The 19,029-nt window shown below is 40.8% G+C and overlaps 1 protein-coding gene across 2 annotated transcripts in view; it reads right to left on the bottom strand.

Annotated features, from left to right (window-relative positions):
* Zpbp (zona pellucida binding protein) overlaps positions 1-19,029 on the bottom strand; it is a 146,363-nt gene that overhangs the window by 21,039 nt on the left and 106,295 nt on the right. For both annotated transcript variants that reach the window (XM_021211183.1, XM_021211184.2), the window contains exon 7: positions 14,023-14,200. In XM_021211183.1, the coding sequence (XP_021066842.1) occupies positions 14,023-14,200 (178 nt within the window). The remainder of the gene's footprint in view (positions 1-14,022; positions 14,201-19,029) is intronic.

The following is a 19,029-nucleotide window of genomic DNA, read 5'->3' as shown; positions in this document are numbered from 1 at the left end:
CCACAGTCACACTCATACCTAAAACACAAAAGACCCAACAAAGAAAAAGAACTACAGACCAATTTCCCTTATGAATATCAATGCAGAAATACTCAATAAAATTCTCTCAAACTGATGCCAAGTACACATCAAAATTATCATCCACCTTGATCAAGTAGGCATTCTAAAAATGCAGGGATGGTTCAATGTAAGGAAATCCATCAATGTAATCAACTATATAAAGGAATGTGGGACCATGAAAGGCAGCCTGTTTTCTGGTTGGGCTAGGTTTAAGTTTCAGAGACCCAGCAGATTAATCTGCAAGGGAAGGAAGGCCTGTTTGCCATGTTCCCAGACATAAGCTCCTGACACAAGCCCTCAGCTCCATATTCCTGTGGCTATCAGTCACATAGGCAATGCCCCAAGTATTCTTTCTGGACTCCAACCCCACAGTTACCTGACTGGAGCTAGGCATGCCTTGCCCCTCAGTTACCTGACAGCAGCAAGGTAGCCCAGCCCACTATATAAGGAACTGCTTGGCTCCTCTCTCTCTTGCTTCTCTTGTCTCTCTTGTTTCTCTTGCTTTCTCTCTAGTCCTCTTGTTCCCTCTCTTCACCTCCCTTCTGCCCTCTCTGACCCTCCTTTCCTCTATCTCTCCCCCTCCCCACATGGCCATGGCCACCCTCTGCTTCTCTATTCCCCTTTCTTTCTTTCTCCTCTCTTCTCTCTTCTCTCTTTTCTCTCTCTCTCTACAATGAAGTTCTAAAACCATGGACTATCTCTGCTCAGCAAGACCGACCATATTAGAGCAATGGAATAGGCCTTCCCCTAAAGAGCCGCATCTAATCTCCTGTGGGAAGGTCTCCCAGTGTTTCCAGCCACCAGACCAGACCAACCTAGCACCTTCTCCTCCTTCCCCGGGTCTGACCTAGCTGCCCCCACGTTCCCCCACCCATTCTCAGCTCTTCTGTGACATATAGAAGCATCTGGGATGTCCAAGACTGAGAACCTGTCTATGAGGCCCAGGGACCCTCCACTGCTCCCTCCCCACCCTCATAGACTGGGGCCCTGTTGCCTCCCCCAGCCTTGAAGCAGGCTGATTCAGACCTTGTTGCCACTAAGCACAGGACCAGCTGGGGTGGAACCTTCTGACTTGCAAAGCAGGTTCTATTGCCACTGCTCTCCAAAACACAATCGCTACCTGCTGAGACCCTTGAGATTTTTCTGGAGACAGCATCCTGCAGATCACCTACAGGCTAGCTACAGGCACCAAGAATGGAGTAGTGGGGGATGGGCCTCCCCCCTCTTTATAAGCTCAGAATCTTAGTAAACTTGCAGGCTTTGATCAGACTCCTTGTCTTAGCCTCCTTCCTTTTCACTGTCTAATTCCTTTCAGCCCCAGTCCCCTTTCAGGAGTACCCAGTTCCTGTGGCCCCATGGCTTCCCACAGCCAAACGCCCACTGGCAGAGTGGAGAGCACACAGCAGTCTCCCAAGACTGCCTGAGCAGTACCCCTGAGCTCTGGTGGGGCGTGGGTCTCTCCCACTCCCTTTATTTCCCCACATCCTGGTGCCCAGCAAATGAACTCAAAGGAAAAAAAAACCAAAACATGATAATGTCATTAGATGCTGAAAAGGTCTTTGACAAAAATACAACACACATTCATGTTAAAAGTACGGGAGAGCCTGATATAGCTGTCTCCTGAGAGGCTCTGCCAGTGCCTGACAAATACAGAAGTGGATATTCACAGTCATCCATTGGAGGGAGCACAAGGTTCCCAATGAAGGACCTAGAGAAATGACCCAAGGCAAATGACACTGTCAATAGGAAGAAACAGCCGCCAACAGATTGGGAAAGGACCTTTACCAACCCTACATCTGATAAAGGGCTAATAACCAATATATACAAAGAACTCAAGAAGTTAAAAACTCCAGAGAAGCAAATAACCCTATTAAAAATGGGATACATAGTTAAACAAAGAATTCTCAACTGAGGAATACAAAATGGCCGAGAAGCATCTAAAGAAAGGTACAACATTCTTAGACATCAGGGAAATGCAAATCAAAACAAGCCTGAGATTCCACATCTTACCAATCAGAATGGCTAAGAACAAAAACTCAGGTGACAGCAGATGCTGGCGAGGATGTGGAGAAAGAGGAACACTTCTCCATTCCTAGTGGGATTGCAAGCTGATACAATCACTCTGGAAATCAGCTTGGCAGTTCCTCAGAAAATACCACTCCTGGGCATATATCCAGAAGACGCTCCAACATGTAATAAAAACACATGCTCCACTATGTTCATAGCAGCCTTATTTATAATAGCCAGANGCTNGAAAGAACCCAGATATCCCTCAACAGAGAAATGGATACAGAAAATGTGGTACATTTACACAATGGAGTACTACTTAGCTATGAAAAACAATGAATTTATGAAATTCTTAGGCAAATGGATGGAACTAGAAAATATCATCCTGAGTGAGGTAATCCAATCACAAAAGAACACACATGATATGCACTCATTGATAAATGAATATTAGCCCAGAATTCAGAATACCCAAGTTACAATTCATAGACCACATGAAGCTCAAGAAGAAGGAAGGCCAAAGTGTTATAAGGGGGAAAAAATATCCATGGAAGAAGATACAAAGTGTGAAGCAGAGACTGAATGAAATACCATCCAGAGACTGCCTCACTAGGGGATCCATCCCATATACTGTCACCAAACCCAGACACTACTGCAGATGCCAACAAGTGCTTGCTGATATAGCTATCTCCTGAGGCTCTGCCAGTGCCTGACAAATACTGAGGTGGATGCTCACAGCCATCCATTGGAGGAGCTAGAGAAAGGACCCAGAGAGCTGAAGAGTTTGTATCCCAATAGGAGGAAAAACAATATGAAACAACAAGTACCCCCAGAGCTCCCAGGGACTAAACCACCAACCAAAGAGTACACATGGAGTGACCCATGACTCCAGCTGCAAATGTCTCAGAGAATGGCCTTGTCAGAGTAGAGGCCCTTAGTCCTGTGAAGGCTTGATGCCTTAGTGTAGGGGAATGCCAGGACAGGGAAGGGGGAGTGAGTAGGTTGGTGAGCAGGGATAGGCAGAGGGGATAGGGGCTTTTCAGAGGGGAAACCAGAAAAGGGGATAACACTTGAAATGTAAATAAAGAACATATCTTTAAAAAAAAAAGGTAAGAGAATAGTTTCCAAAAAAGAAAAAAAGAAAATTCCCACATCTAGAGAAAGATACAGTTACAAGAGCTAGAGGGAACACCCAAAACACAGGACCAGAATACAACCTGCCAATATTATATTATAGTGTCTTACTTACAGTATATATTCCTGTGATAAACATCATGACCAAAAGCAACTTGGAGAAAGGGGGGGAGGTGGTATTTCAGCTTGCAACTTTCAGGTCACACTCCATCACTGAGGGAAGTCAGGGCAAGAACTTAAGGCAGGAACCCGGAGGCAGGAACTAGCACAGAGGGCATGAAGGGAAAGCTGCTTACTGGTTTGTTCTCCATGAGTTTCTTGGCTGGCTTTTTAAAAATCTCCCAGCACCACTTGCACAGGAGTGGCACCACCCACAGTGGGTGGGTCCTTCTACATCACTAATAAAGGAAATGTCCATACATTTGCCTACAGGTCAATCCTAGAAGGACATTTTTTCAACTAGAGTTCCTGTTTACAGATGACTCTATCTTATGTCAAATCGATGAAAATCCTAATTAGCACATGTAGTTAAAATACAGAATAAAGAAAGGATAATGAAATCTGGAAAGGGACAATTTATATATAAAGGCAGGAAAGACAGAATAAGGGCCAACAATTTCGTAAAGGCTTCTAAAGGAAGAAAAGCTTGAAAAGATGTATTCAAAATTCTAAAAAGACCACAAATGCTAATACAGACTACTTTATACAGGAAAGTCATGAATCAGCATTACAAGATGGATAAAATACATTCATGACAAAAAGAGACAAGGAATTTTTAAGAACTAACTCAGTTTTATAAAAGATATTGTAGTAATACTTCACACAGAAACACAAGCTCACCACTAAAGGGTAAAATAACAATACTCGAACAGTCAAAAGAGGGGTAAGAACATGCCAGAAAATCAACAACCTGACAGACCAGAGTAACTCTGAATATTGTCTCAATTCCTCCCCCCCCCAATAAAAGACACACACTAGCTAAATATATTAGAGAATAGCATGCATCTTTTTACTATCTCCAAGGAACACCTCACCAGTAAAGATAAGACATCACCTCAGAGACAAATGATAGAAATCACCACAAGGAAATTTAGCTAGAAAAAAAAAAAATAGTTCTATCTATTCTAACATCTGACAAAAGAGAGTTCAAAAATATCCTGAGCAATAAATAATTCACTTCAGACTCAAAACAATCCATCAAGAAAATAAAATATAAAACAATTTCAAACATATTAATATCAAATGCAGGTATAAATCATTTCATAAATCAAATACTCAGAAAGTCACAGATTAACCTAAACACTAGCAGCTATGACCTCAATACTCCACTCTTACCAAAAAGTCATCTGGATAAAAATGAAACCAATGGGATTATGACATAGTGAATCATATGGACTGAAAAGACATCTACAGAATATTCTACTCAAATACTAGAGAATATACATTCGCCCAGCAGCCTATTCAACTTTCTCATATTAGCACATGACACAAGTCACATACTAGCACATAAAACAAGTTTCAACAAATATATGCAACCTGAAGTAACATTGACTGTGAAGAAATAAAAGTTGGTATCAATAGCAATAGAAACTACAGGAATTCATAAACATGTGGGGATAAAAACACCCTATTGAATAATGAATAGTTCACTAAAGGAATCAAAAAGGAAAAAAAATTGGTTGAGAAAGTTAACAAGATAAACACCTAACCAAACTAACTAAAGGGTACAGATACAGTATTCAAATTAACAAAATCAGAAATGAAAGGGATACATAACAGAAATTGGGGAAATTCAAAACATCATCAGATTCTACTACAAAAGCTTATACTCAAAAAAAAAAAAAAAAACCCTGGAAAATCTAGATGAAGTGGATTATTTTATAGACAGATACCATGTACCAAAGTTAAATCAAAAGCAGCTAAACTATCTAGACAGACCCATATCCCCTAAGGAAAAGGAAGAAGTCATTAAAAACCTCCCAACCAAAAAATCCCAGGGCCAGACCGCTTTAGTGAAGAATTCTACCAGACCTTCAAAGAACTAATACCAAAACTCCTCAATTCCATAAAATAGAAAACAGAGGGAACATTATCTAAATTCATTCTATGAAGCTACAATTACTCTGATACCTAAATCACACATAGACCAAAAATAAAAGAGAGAACTTCAGACTAATTTTGCTTATGAATATAGATGCAAAAATACTCAATAGACTTCTAGCAAACCAAATCCAAGAACTTAGTGAAACCATCATTCATCACGATCAAGTAAGCTTCATCCCAAGGATGCCGGGGAAGGAGTTACCTTCCCACAGTCAGGAACTCTGACCCAGAATTGTTCCCGTCTAGGGGGACTTCAGGGACAAAAATGAGAGAAGAGGTGCAACAACAGGCCCAGATTGGGATCCAGCTTCGGGGGAGGAGCCAGGGCCTAACACTGTTACTGATGTTATGGTGTGCAAGACTGCCCCCAAGAGGCCCAACAAGAGTCAGGTGCAGATACTTATACCCAGCCAATGGAATGAAGTCAGGGACACGTATAGTTGAATCTAGGGAAAGGCTGGAACAAGCTGAGGAGAAGGACAACCCCATAAGAACACCAGCAGTCTCAACTAACCTGAACTTCCAAGATCTTTCAGAAACTGAGCCAACAACCAGGCAGTATATATTAACTGAGATGAGGCTGCCAACACATGTACAGCAGAGGACAGCCTGGTCTGGCTTCAGTGAGAGAAGATGCACCTAACCCTCGAAAGACTTGAGGTCCCAGAGAGCGGGAAGGTTTGGTGGGGTGTGGGTGAGGGTGTGGGGACATCCTCCTGGAGGAGGTATGAGATGGAGAGCAGTCAGGGGGTCGGACCAGGAGTGGGGTAGTGGCTTGACTGTAAAGGAAGATTAATAATAATAATAATAATAATAATAATAATAATAATAATAATAATAAACACCTTTAGCCAGATGAGCAGATGAAATAAGAGAATACCTAACTTAATAAAATTAATGACTAAAAGAGACATTACTATAGACACCAGTAAAACTTTGTCATATGGACACACTTGATTTCTAGTTGTGTATTAGGCACTAAAGTTGAACCAACATAAAATAGTCTGATGCATAACAAGCGATGAGATTGGGCCTACAATAAAATGTCTTTCAATGACAAAAGAAAGCTTACAACATGAAGGATTTGCTAAAAATTATTCCAGAATCTCAATGATTAAACACAAACATTACTCAAATTATTCCATAAAATATAAAAGGTAAGAAGGCTTCCAAGTATTTTACAACACAATATACTTACACAAAACAAGACAAAGATATAGCAAAGAAACTTAAAAACTGATCTCCCTAGTGAACAGATGAGCAAAAACTGGCACTAAATTCATATTAAGCCAAAGAAGATATCAAAACATCATTCCTATTCATAGGCCCTATCATAGAAGACACCATGTACTTTAGTTATAAAAACAGAGAAATAGTGGTGGAAGGTGCTATACTGTAAATACTGTGAGCTACAGTAATGACTGCCCTGTCAGAATATGTTCACCAATAACATGCATGTTATAGGAATAACCACATATATTCTGATTGGATTTAAAGCCAAATCCATGATACAGTACCCACCCCTGGTAGTATTATTGAGCCAAGAACCTATGCTATATAGGTCATCCACTCTAGATGAGAACTTACTACTATTCCACTGCTAAATTAACACAGCAAGTAAGTCAACTTTATGTAGTTTACTGATGTAACCATAGATTATATTAGTGCATCTCTGAACTCTCAACAGGGAAGCTTCTATTTGGAATAAATAGTGATTAACAGAGACCCAAAATTGTCAAGGTACAAAGAATAAGAGACTGCAGAATCTCTTATCATTTATATATTATAATATAAATATGTAAGATATATAAAATATATAAGATATATATGAATATACATACCACACATCTACACCCAAGTCTCAAGAATAATTGCAGAAGAGGAGGTGGAAAAGTTTAAGAGGCAGAAGGTGTAAACTGCTGTTGGGCAATGGGCTATTCACAGACAGTCTGGTCTCCAGTTGAGCTGAGGTATAACCCCAGTACCCAGTGGTGGTAATTCCTACCTACATGGATGGTAGGAGTTCCCTCATGTCTCCTGGACTCATGTCTCCTGTCGAAATTATAGACCCCAAAGGAGAAGTGTGGCTTTTAGTCATGTAGACAATGTCCCAAGCTTCTGACCTTCAGGCTAGACTCCTCCCAGTTACCTAGCAAAAGTAAAGATAACAGCCCACCATAAGAGGGGTTGCTTGGCCCCACCTCACTCTCTTACTCTCTCTCCCTCTTGCTCTCTCCCTTCTTCTCTCTATCCTTTTACCCCTTCTCTCCTCTTGGCCATGGCCAGTCTCTCTTTTCTCTCTCTCCTCTCTCTCTCTCTCTCTCTCTCTCTCTCTCTCTCTCTCTCTCTCTCTCTCTCTCTCCACTTCCTCTCTTTCTCCCTGCCTTTCTACAATAAAGCTCTAAAACCATAGACTGTCTCTGTTCATCAAGGTCCACCGTGCTTGAATGATGGGATAGGCTTTCTCCTAATGAGCCACTTCTAATCTCCCAATGGAAGGCCTCCCTGTGCTCCAGTCAAGGCCCAGACTTAGGACAATCACCTGTGTGGGAACCTTTCCCTCAGCCCTCACTCCCATAACCCCAGGGCAGAGGGTGCTGCCATGGGGCCCTTTGTATCACCCCCTGTTCACCCCCTGCTGAGTGGTATCAGTGGCTTAGATGCCCACCCAGGGCCAAGTGGAAAGCGGCAAGCAGCCCTCCCATGTCCGCCTGCTCAGAACATAGGCGGAACTCTGGCTGGACGTGGGCTATCCTCCCTTCCCCCTCTTTCCCCTGCGCCCCTTTTAGTTCCCACAAATTACTACATGGTAAATATCTTCTGGACACAGCAGAGCAGGTGCACATATGAACTAACTGCATTTCTGATAGTATGCATAAAACCTATGAAAGCCTAAGCCAGACCAAATCTCAAAACAGAAAGGGTGTTGGTACACAATCCCATCCAAAGTTGTGAAACCGGCAACTGTTACTTGCTAAGAAAAGTAGGGTCAGTTTTCTCTAGTGTAGACTCTGAGGAGTTTACCATGCTTCATTGGAAGAGCTTCCATCCAACAGTACTTTAAGCAGGTATTTTGAGAGAGAAAGGGAGGAGGAGGAAGGGAAATGCCAGGATAGGTATGGGACAGAGCTCGAGAAGTCGTTGTCCAACAAAGTCCCAAATGTCATCAAAATTATTTAAGTTATAGTCATTTGTCACTGATTGCCTACAAGAAATGACAGTAAGACCCATTACTAGAGATACTATATACCCTGTAGAATACAGAGACACCATGTGGGACTTGAGCTGAAGCTTCTTGACAGATGGGTAACTTTCATAATGCTGAAAATTTCTATGCAGGCATCTGGAGAATGAATGTTGGCCATGGTCTACCCCAGATTTAAACCTTGGGTACAATGCTCTTTTTCCAGCCTAGAGTCACTTACGGCTGCAGCAAGGGCACAACTGTTATGTGGGTCACCTACAATCACTAGTTGGATCTGAGGTCTGCTCTGTAGATATGAGTTAATGGTTAGTATTGTGGGCATAGTATAATTCCAAGACTTAAAAAGTCAGAGGCAGCAGGAGTCAACCTACTATTCTTAGTTTACTAAATGAATATAGTATCAAAAAGCATTTATGCTCATTCCTGTGGACTAGTGCTGTCCTCAGACTAGATCAAAGCAACCTCTCTTAGCAGCTTACGGTGGCTAATGCAGAAACTCAGGTGTGAGGAGCTGAGAACTGTGTGACTGCATTAAAAAAGAAACGACCCTCATACCATCCCCTCCAAGCTCAGCACACAGAAGAGGGGTAGAAAGAAAGCGCTGTAAGACAGTTGTAAAACCCTGTCTAATAGGTATTAGCTGTTTGCATGACTGAAGCATTTATGAACTCACAGCAGCTTTGGCCACACACAAAGGCCCTACACAAGACTAAACCAGAAAATATGCAGTCAGTCATGGCGCAGGGCTCCTTGGGCCCCACTCTACCCAGAAGAGCTAAGGGCAATAGAGGATTGTAGAGGAGAAGAAATTACTGTCTTTGGTTTCAGTTGATAGCTTCACATCTATGTCCACTCAGATATCCCAGATAGGTTTTCTTTTATATTTGACTTGTGATTTTTCTCTTGGTACTTTCAGTATTCTGCCCCAATCCTGATGTTATACCTTACAACACAAGTCAATAACTTGGAAAAACAAGAACAAGCAAAAATGGTTAAAATGGCAGGACATAGAAAGTGTTGACTGTGCACCCCAAGCCACTTTCTAGCAGCCATCAGGCTGTGAGAAGTCTTAGAACTTCGCTCTGGGGGGTCAGGAAGCTCAGTCTGAAGTCCCACAGGACTGCCAGAGTTCATGGGTCCCCCGGGCCTGGAGGCTGAGTATAGCAGATTCTAGTTCTTGGACACAGCAGACACCGCTGGGTGCCACTGAAGAGCTGAGAACAGAGTATAGACCCATAGGCAGGCTCTAGCCCAGGAGCCAAAGGGAGAAGAGGGGGAGGAGAGAGGCCCAGCTGGTTACAGTGGGAAGGAGAGTGTCTCTGGCTTGCACCAGCAGCTTGGCTTGGTGGAGACCTTGGCTGAGAAGCAGAGAGGCCTCCCGCAGGAGATTAGACTTGGCTCTTTAGAGGAAGACCTGCTCTGTTGTTCCCCATGGTGGGTCCCAGTGAGAAGAGGCAGTTTGTGGTTTTGAGGCGTTTATTGTCTTGGCAGAGAGTTGTGATGAATGAAACCTTACCTCCCTTTCTCAGGGTGGGCCTGAAGCTAAATACCTTTTGCAGGGGAGGAGTGTCTGGGAAGGAGAGCTTAATTGGCTAAACCCTTCAGGCGTTTAGGTGCCTCATTAAAATGGAGATCTGTCTTGAGGCTGTGTGATCTGTAGTCTCTAGCTGTGGAGGGGCTGGCAGAGTTGCCCTAGGTGTGACTGATGGCCACAGAATTACAGAGAGCTGAGGCCTCCTGTCAGGAGTCTATGTCTGGGAGCATGGCAAACTCCTTCCCTACCTTGCAGGAACACCTGCTAGGTCTCTGGGGTTTAAACCTAGCTCTATCAGAAAACAGTTTGCCTTTCACAGTCCCACAGTAGATGACAAGAAATAATAAAAATCAGAACAAAAAATTAAGAAATGAATATAAAAAAAACAGTACAAGTGATCAAATACAAATCTAAGAGCTGGGTCTGTAAGAAGATAAACAAGTTCAACAGACTTTTTGCCTAATTAGCCAAAGGAGAGAGAGAAAGCAAATCAACCCAATGAGAGATAAAAAGAGAAACATTATAACTGACACCCCCCCAAAAAAAATTCAAAATATTTTGAGGAAATACTTTACAAACCTATAATTCATTAAGTTAGAAATTCTAAAATAAAGGACATAGTGTTAAACTCATTCAAACCACCAAAGTTCAGAGAAGATTAATAATTTAAACAGATACATTGACAAATAAGATCTTAACAGAGATAAAAGACCAGGCCCAGACAGATACACATCAGACTTCTACCAAATATTCAAAGAAAATCTACAATCAATACTTATTAAATTATTCAAAAAAAGAGGAACAGAAGGTGTTCTCGCAAATGCATCTACAAAGCTAGTATTACTCTACTAGAAAAACACAAACACAAAGAAAATTAGGCAAGCATCTCTGGATCAACATAGATTCAGGGGTCCTTAATACTTGAAAGCCAAATACAGTAATATATCAAAAGATTATCCACCCTGATCAAGGTGGCTTTATCCCTGAAATTCAAGGAATGGTTCTACATAGCAGTATAGTAATAAAGATAGCATGGTATAAACAAAGAAACATCAACAACAGAAAACATTTAAATCAATAGAAGAAAAGAGAAGACCCAAATATGTGTTCTGTAATTGCATTCACTTGATGTTTGCAACTACATATCAGAGAAAAGACATTACTTCAGCAAATGGTGCTAAGAAAACTGAATGCCTACTCTAAAAGAATTTAAATAGCACTCATATCTATCACCTTGCACAAAAATAAACTACAAATACACCATAGGCTTGTTGTGGATTGGATCTAATGCTATTTATGTTAATCTGTCCCCCAAAATTACATGGGAATATACACATCTGCATGTAACTGCCCCCAGTTGGCTTTGATTAGTTAATGAAGTTGTCAGTGGCCAATGGCTGGGCAGGGAGATAGAGGCAGGACCATTAGGATTCACAGGCAAGGGAAACGGGAAAAGTGGCAGAATCACCTCTGTTGAGAAAGGAATAATATCTGGGCTTGAGAGCTGCAGGAAGAGAGGCATAAGAGCCAGAGAAGAGTAGCCTGAGGGACCCCCCCCCCACACACACACACACTGGGCCTAAGGCAGAAAAAATGGAATATGGATTTTAGTAAGTATTAACTCAGGAGTATCAAGGGGGAGGCATTAGCATGGAAGTTTGGGAGTGGCTCGGCCATTGAGCTGATTAAGGCATACTAAACATAAGGCTCTCTCCTCTCTCTCTCTCTCTCTCTCTCTCTCTCTCTCTCTCTCTCTCTCTCTCTCTGTGTGTGTGTGTGTGTGTGTGTGTGTGTTTCATTTGGGAATCCAGAGCACTGGAGTAGCTAGCAAGGAACTCAAAGCACAGCAACCAGGAAGACCTATTGCTACAGGAAGGTCTATTGCTACAAGACCTCAATGAAAAACCCAAAATGCAAAAACAAGAAGAAAAAAGAAGCACCCTATAACACATGGCAATAGGAAAGTACTTTCTGAAAAGGACCCCATTTTCTCAAGAATTAAGGCCGACAAGTGATAGATGGGGACCCATAAAGCTAAAATAAGTGTCCAATGAAGTAAAAAACTGAATAGAGGAACCCCTCAGAGAATCTTTTCCAGCAATATATCTGATAAGAAAAGGGAAAAGATCAAGAAAGCAAGCAACCCAGTTTTAAAAAAAATGGCCTATACTCTGAAGTTTCAAAAAAAGAAATAAAATAATGGCTAATATCTCAAAATATGTTCATTATCCTTAGAAATTGCAGAAATAAAAAGCAAAACAGATTGGAGAATTCATTTGTGATAGCTAATCTTGGTTATCAACTTGACTACACCTGGAATTAACTAACGCCCAAGTGCCTGGGTATGCATTTGAGGGAATTTCTTCTTAATTAAATCATTTGAAGTGGGAAGACCCACTTTTAATCTAGAACTTTTGAGGTGGGAGAATCCACCTTTAACCTGGGCCACACCTTCTGTTGGCAGCCTATATAAAGTACATGGAAGAAGTGCTTCTCTTTGTCTGCTAGCTCTTGCTCTTCCTCTTGCTGGAAAATACATTCCCTCACTAGTATTAACACCTACTTCTTTGGAATTTTGATATATACCAAAGAGTAGCTTAGACATGTAGTCTCATGGACTGAACAACTACTGGATTCTTGGACCGTCTGTTGGTAGACAACCACTGTTATACTAGGTGAACCACAGCCTGCAAGCCATTCTAACGCATAGGTATATAAATGAATGTATACCACTCCTCAGCATATACCAAAACGACTCTACATCATAATTCATTGATAAACTACACAGCCACATTCATTGCTGTTCTAATCACAATAGTTAGGAAATAGAAATAATCTAAATGTCCTCCAACTAAAGAATAAGTAATGAAAATATAGTATTTACAGACTATGAAATTCTACCTAGCTATAAAGAAAAAAATGAAATCATGAAATTTGCAGGTAAATGGATAAAAGTAGAAAACATTATATTGAATAAGGTAACCCAGACCTAGAAAGACAAAGGCCCCATGATTTATCTGTGAATACCAGCTGCAAATCTTTAGATTTGGGTATATAACCTAGAGCAAATGCAAATATCAGAATTAGAGATGGGATTAGTAGAAAACAGTTTCTATGAAAATGGAAATGAGAACCTGGGCAGGGAAACTTACTTGGGGAGTGCAGAGGGGCGACAGATAGTAGGAAGTAGGAGTGACAAATGACTGAGTATATTTGTCAATGCCATAAGGAAGCATTTTATGTTCACTTTAACCATAGACAAACAATAGCCCCAATACCAGACATGGTAAACCTACCTTGAAATTCCAAGAGACCCCTAAGACATTATAGTTTATTGATGTCACCCTAGGTGCCTTCAGAAAAAGAAGGTACCGCACTATTGCTGAAGGCAAAATACTCCTGGACATGGAAGAGAACCTAGCACTGCCAGTTTGCTAAACCAGTATAATTTCTCATTGCATTCTAAACACTTACCTTTCCAGCTACAGGCTAATGATGTTCTCTCTCTCCATTAAAGAAGCTTCTCTTTGCAGCTAATAGTTATAAATGTAGAAAGCCACAACTGACCATAACACAAAGAACTACTAATCAGGTGGGCATCCACAGTTAAAATATTGACAAACAGCTCTATACTGAAGACCAAGAGGCATTATAGAAGAAGGGGCACAAAGACTGGAAGAGCCAGAGGAGTAGGTAGGGCACCTACTACAAGAGCTTCCTCTTCCTTTTAAAAGAGGACACAAGTAGGAAAGTAGTGGGATTTCAGATATATTGTATAAAATTGTCAAAAATAAAACAAAATATATTATTTAAAACATTACAGTAGTTTTTCTTTATATATATTTAGAATACAGTTTTCTCAAATATGTTATTTAAAATAAGTCAAAATCTAAATGACAGTTTTAAAGAAGACATTCAGTTAAACATAATTGAAGTAAATGAATTTCATCCACATAAAAATGAAATGTAGTTTATTACATACCACAGCATTCTGGGCACTTTGGATGCTTCAGGACGTTTATGCCATACCCTGGAAAGCAGCGGTTAACCCACACCATCTGAAGGGTTCCCTCAATGTAGTATATCTCAGGCAGTGGCTCCGCACGCTTGCCCAGGACTTCTACTTGCTGAATGAAGAATCTCTCTATTAGATTTTTAGCCTGTATTAGGAATAGAATTTGAAATATTAATCAGCTATGAGCTAATATAATATTTTTGTTTATATTATTGTTTGATCTAAAAACAATGCAAGGAAAAGTGTCAAAATCTATATCTTCAATTTATAAGATATACATAACATGCAAAAAGGAAAGTCTACCCCTCTTGCAAACACTTCAAGCGTCTCCAGATGAACCTACCCAGACACTATTGCATACACCAGCAAGATTCTGCTGAAGGGACCCTGATATAGCTGTCTCGTATAAGGCTATGCCAGTGCCTGGCAAATACAGAAGTAGATACTCACAGTCATCTATAGGATGGAACATCGGGCCCCCAATGGAGGAGCTAGAGAAAGTACCCACAGAGCTGAAGGGGTCTGTAACCCTATAGATGGAACAACAATAGGAACTAACCAGTACCCCCAGAGCCCCTGTCTCTAGCTGCATATGTAGCAAAAGATGGCCTAGTCGGCCATCATTGGGAAGAGAGGCCCGTAGGTCATGCAAACTTTATATGACCTAGTACAGGGGAATGCCAGGGCCATGAAGTGGGAGTGGGTGGGTAGGGGAGCAGGAGCGAGGGGGGGGGGAGGGTATAGGGAACTTTTGGGATAGCATTTGAAATGTAAATAAGAAAGTATCTAAGGAAAAAATAAAATCTAGAGAGGCTTTTTAAAAAGAAAAGAAAGAAATAATTTGTATTTAGCAACTTTTGGTCCTTTTGGACTTTGAGTAATTTACAGATAGGCAACTGAGAAAAATTAAGAAAGCTGTTAAAAATTAAACATATTTATAAAATTAAATATACCTAAAGTATTTAAAAAGTCACTAAGAAGTGTTCTTCTACTAACCCCTTCCTTATTTTATGAAAGAAAACCAGGCTTGGAAACAAGATAAACTGCTGTGAGTTCTGGCTCTTGGTTATAAACTCGACTTAGAAACAGCGAGGCATCATCTGATCATCACCTCGATGCCTACAATACTGGCTCTGACTCGGCCGCTAAGAACAGAAGGAGGCTGTGTGCTCCTCTGTGGAGTCACAGCTCTACATGAAATACAAAATAAGTTCCTGAACTCAAACCCACTGCAAACCAGTTAGTTTCTTCTGCAACAAGAACATGTACTTCCAGTCTAGTCAGCAGCAAGGATAACTGGGTGCGCTGCTTTCAGGCTCAGCTTGTCTGACTACTTTCAATACCTTCTAGAATATATTATTTCCACGAAAATCTGAGAGCTATTAAGCTTTTTAAAATAAACTATATTCAACAAAAACATCTTATTTCACTATTGCTCGATTATTTACATTTCCACATATTAAGTATTTTCTAATTCTTAAAAGATCAATCCAATGATTTTTTTTTTAACGTTTCACTTGGTCAAACAATTTTTTTTTGGTAAAGGAAGTACTTAAAGAATTACTTATAAGGGGCTTATGAGTTGGCTCAGCAGTTAAGAGCGCTTGCTGCTCTTACAGAGGACTTGGTTTCCATTCACAGCATCTCAATCTCAGCTCACAGCTTCCTGTAACTACAGTTCCAGGGATCTGAGAAGCTCTTCTACTCTCCAGAAGAGAGTGCATTTACATACATGCTAGCAAAACACTCATACACTTCAAATAGTTAATTATATACAATCTGATATCTAACTGCTAATATTTAAATGTGCTCATACAATTCAAAGTTTAAGGAGACACTTATAATCACTAAGAACCCTATGCAAAATAAAAGCAACCAAAGCCAACAACAGAGAAAAACCCAATAATCTAGACCTAAGGTGTCCTGACAGAAACAAATCATACTGCTTTTCTCGTTCCTCTCTAATAACGATAGACAAACACTTTATCATGTAAAAATAGTATTAAACAACTGAATAACAATTTCTGGCACTACTTATTTTGATTGTACATATATCCTAATAGTTTTTACCTAAAGGTACACTAGAAATATTTTGTGCTGAGTAGGGATTACAAGTATAAATGTAAACGTTTTAAACAACTTAAATGATGTAAGAATGATAATATAAAAACTAACCCAAAAGTAAAATTCTAGTTTGAGATAACAAATATGACTGAATGAATATCAGATCTCTTATTCTATTCCTCTTATTTTGTCCTCAAATCTTCATAGAACAGATAAATATATATGAAAGCAAATTGCTTTAAAATGATTGGCTAGACGCTATGGACTAGAAAAGAAACCATTTCAGCACGATGTTCAGAACAACTGCTTTGGCAGAGGGAAGTCTGACAACTTACTTTAAACACCACGATAGCTTTCACTGGACCTGTTAATAGGGAATAAATATGAATAGCTGGAAAGGCCTTAATATTTGTTGTAGGTTAGCTCACCAAACTTAAAAGTCAAAAACTGAACAGGTAGCAAATACTAGACAAAGTGAGAATATGAAGGTTTTAATTTCACTGGGTACCATAAAGGATATAGCTCTAAGACTAGTGGTTCTCAATCTTCCTAATGCTGTGACCCTTTAATACACTTCCTAATGTTATGAAGACCCCAACCACTAACCATAAAATTATTTGTGTTGCTACTTCAACATTAACTTTGCTATCATTATGAATCGTAATGTAAATATCTGTCTTTTTCCATGATCTTATAGGACCCCTGTGAAAAGGTCGCTTGACCCTCAAAGTGGTTTGGAACTACTATATTAGACAATCATTTGAATACTTTAGGTAACACATTATTTAACCATGTATAAGAGGGGTATCCCTGATCAGATGAAGGTCACACTGGTCAGAAGAACAAAATAGGCTCCCCACATTCTGTTGGGTAAGTGGAACTTTGTCACCAGACAGAAAACCTGGTAAGGCAGTAGCAAAAGTTCTGAACAACAAACTCTTAACTGAGAACAGCAGGGGTTCCTAGTTCCTGACCAGCTCCCTGCCCTGGAGCATGTGACCACAACACCCCACTAAGAGGACCATCAGGGCTGGTCCTAGAGCATAGAAACTGACTTCTCCCTGCTAGTGAAGTATCTAGATGGGCCTGGAAAGTTTAGCCAATACGCTTCCATTCCCAGGCATCCCTTCCTGCAAAAGATATTTAAACTCTGGTTCATCCTGAGTAAGTCCTATGCATCCTCTTCCAGCATGAATGAACAGTTTGGACAAGCAAGGTCTGTCTCTTGTCAAGGACCATTGTGGGGGAGGCCTTTGTCATGTAGAGTGTCACCTAAGCCTCCCACAGGAGGCCTCTCCTCTCTGCACTCCTGGACTAAGCTCACCATGAACTAAGCTGGATTACTGCCTCAGGCCCCACCACCTTACCTCCTGTTTTCAACTCTTTAAGGTTCTCAGCCCTTTCAGGGTGCCTAAGAGGGGATAACTACAGCTTCCATCCCAGTCCAAACCATTTCTCACTTAGAGAAACATGGGCTGGGGCCCCTATCTTAGGCTGCATTTCATCTTCCCTGAGCAGCATGTTGGCATCCCACCCAGCATTCCAGCAAGGAATGTAGCCAACATCCCTACCTTTCACCTCCCCTGTGGTGTTCTGACACCCCAGCAGCAAGAAGAAATGCAGAACAAAGGCCTCTCCACAGAATTTTTACACTCCCTCCATTTGGTTCCCCAAACCCAAGCCATTGCACCCTTTCCCACCCTATTACCTACCCCTGCTTCTATGCCTCACCCTTAAATTGGGCAGTTATTCGCTGTTCAGGTGCAGGCCATCCCATCCAGAATAACAGGGAGGCCTGGAAGAGATTCCTTGCTGGATCGGAAACCACACCAGCCACCAGAACTCCAGACAGGCAGATCACACAGACTTCTTCCACTCTTTCAGTACACTCCACACACTATCCTCAATCCTCCCTCCATTCCTCATCAACATGCCCCACCCCCAATTCAGGTGGAGACCACATGCTTGACCAAAGGTGACAGTAGCTACCACAAGTCCAGCCCCCACCTTGGTTGGAGATGGCCCACTGTTTTGCTGGACTGCAATGGGTATGCCATGGAGAGGAAGGGCCCCAGAGGCTTCATCCCAGGGTCACTTCTTACTACAGATATGCCTTCTCATGCATATTATTCCTATATTCCTCATATACCTGTAGTGGTGTGACTGAGCACCAGGGGACCCTCACTATCTATAGCCTGGCGTGTTACTTCCTGGGTGATAACACACTGTTTGGCAAGTTTCCTGCAGATCAACATCAAAATAAACACTCTTGAAATAATGCTATTTAGATGAATTGATGATTTTATGGAATTCCTGATTTGATTTAAGTAGTTTTAGGAAGTTACTTGGATATAAATAATTTTAGGAAAATAGGGTAGTTGATACAAAGTTTAAAGTTAGAATCAAAGCTAGAATGTGCCCCTTCCTCAAGGCCTGCATAGGTTAGAAATAGGAGTACACATTCCATGCATTAAGTATGAAGAAAAAGATAGATGGGAAATGTTTAGTTAGGTATGAGTTTCCAAAAAAGAATATGTAATTTATTTTTCTGTAATGATTTTAATTTGCTTCTGAAGAGTATGTTTTTGCATTGATTGTTTTAGAAAATATGTAACTTGTGGCTATAAAGTAAATTTCATCATATATAGAAAACTTTGTCTTAAGGGTTATAAAAGGGCTAAGGGAAAAATAAATTTATTGAAGTCTGCTCGTTGGAACTTTGTTCCATCCCTACAATATGTCTGTCTGTATGTATATGTGTGAAGTGACTGGAGCTTGTTGGAACTTGCTTCAGCCACCAAGTGTGTGCATGTGTGTGTGTGTGTGTGTGTGTGTGTGTGTGTGTGATTTTACCCCTTTCTTCTCTCTCTCTCTCTCTCTCTCTCTCTCTCTTTTTTTTTTTTTTTTTTT

Source organism: Mus pahari, chromosome 13 (genome assembly GCF_900095145.1).
Source record: "Mus pahari chromosome 13, PAHARI_EIJ_v1.1, whole genome shotgun sequence".
NCBI lineage: Eukaryota > Metazoa > Chordata > Mammalia > Rodentia > Muridae > Mus > Mus pahari.
Note: the sequence above shows the minus strand (reverse complement) of the source record. Positions and strands in the feature narration are given on the sequence as shown.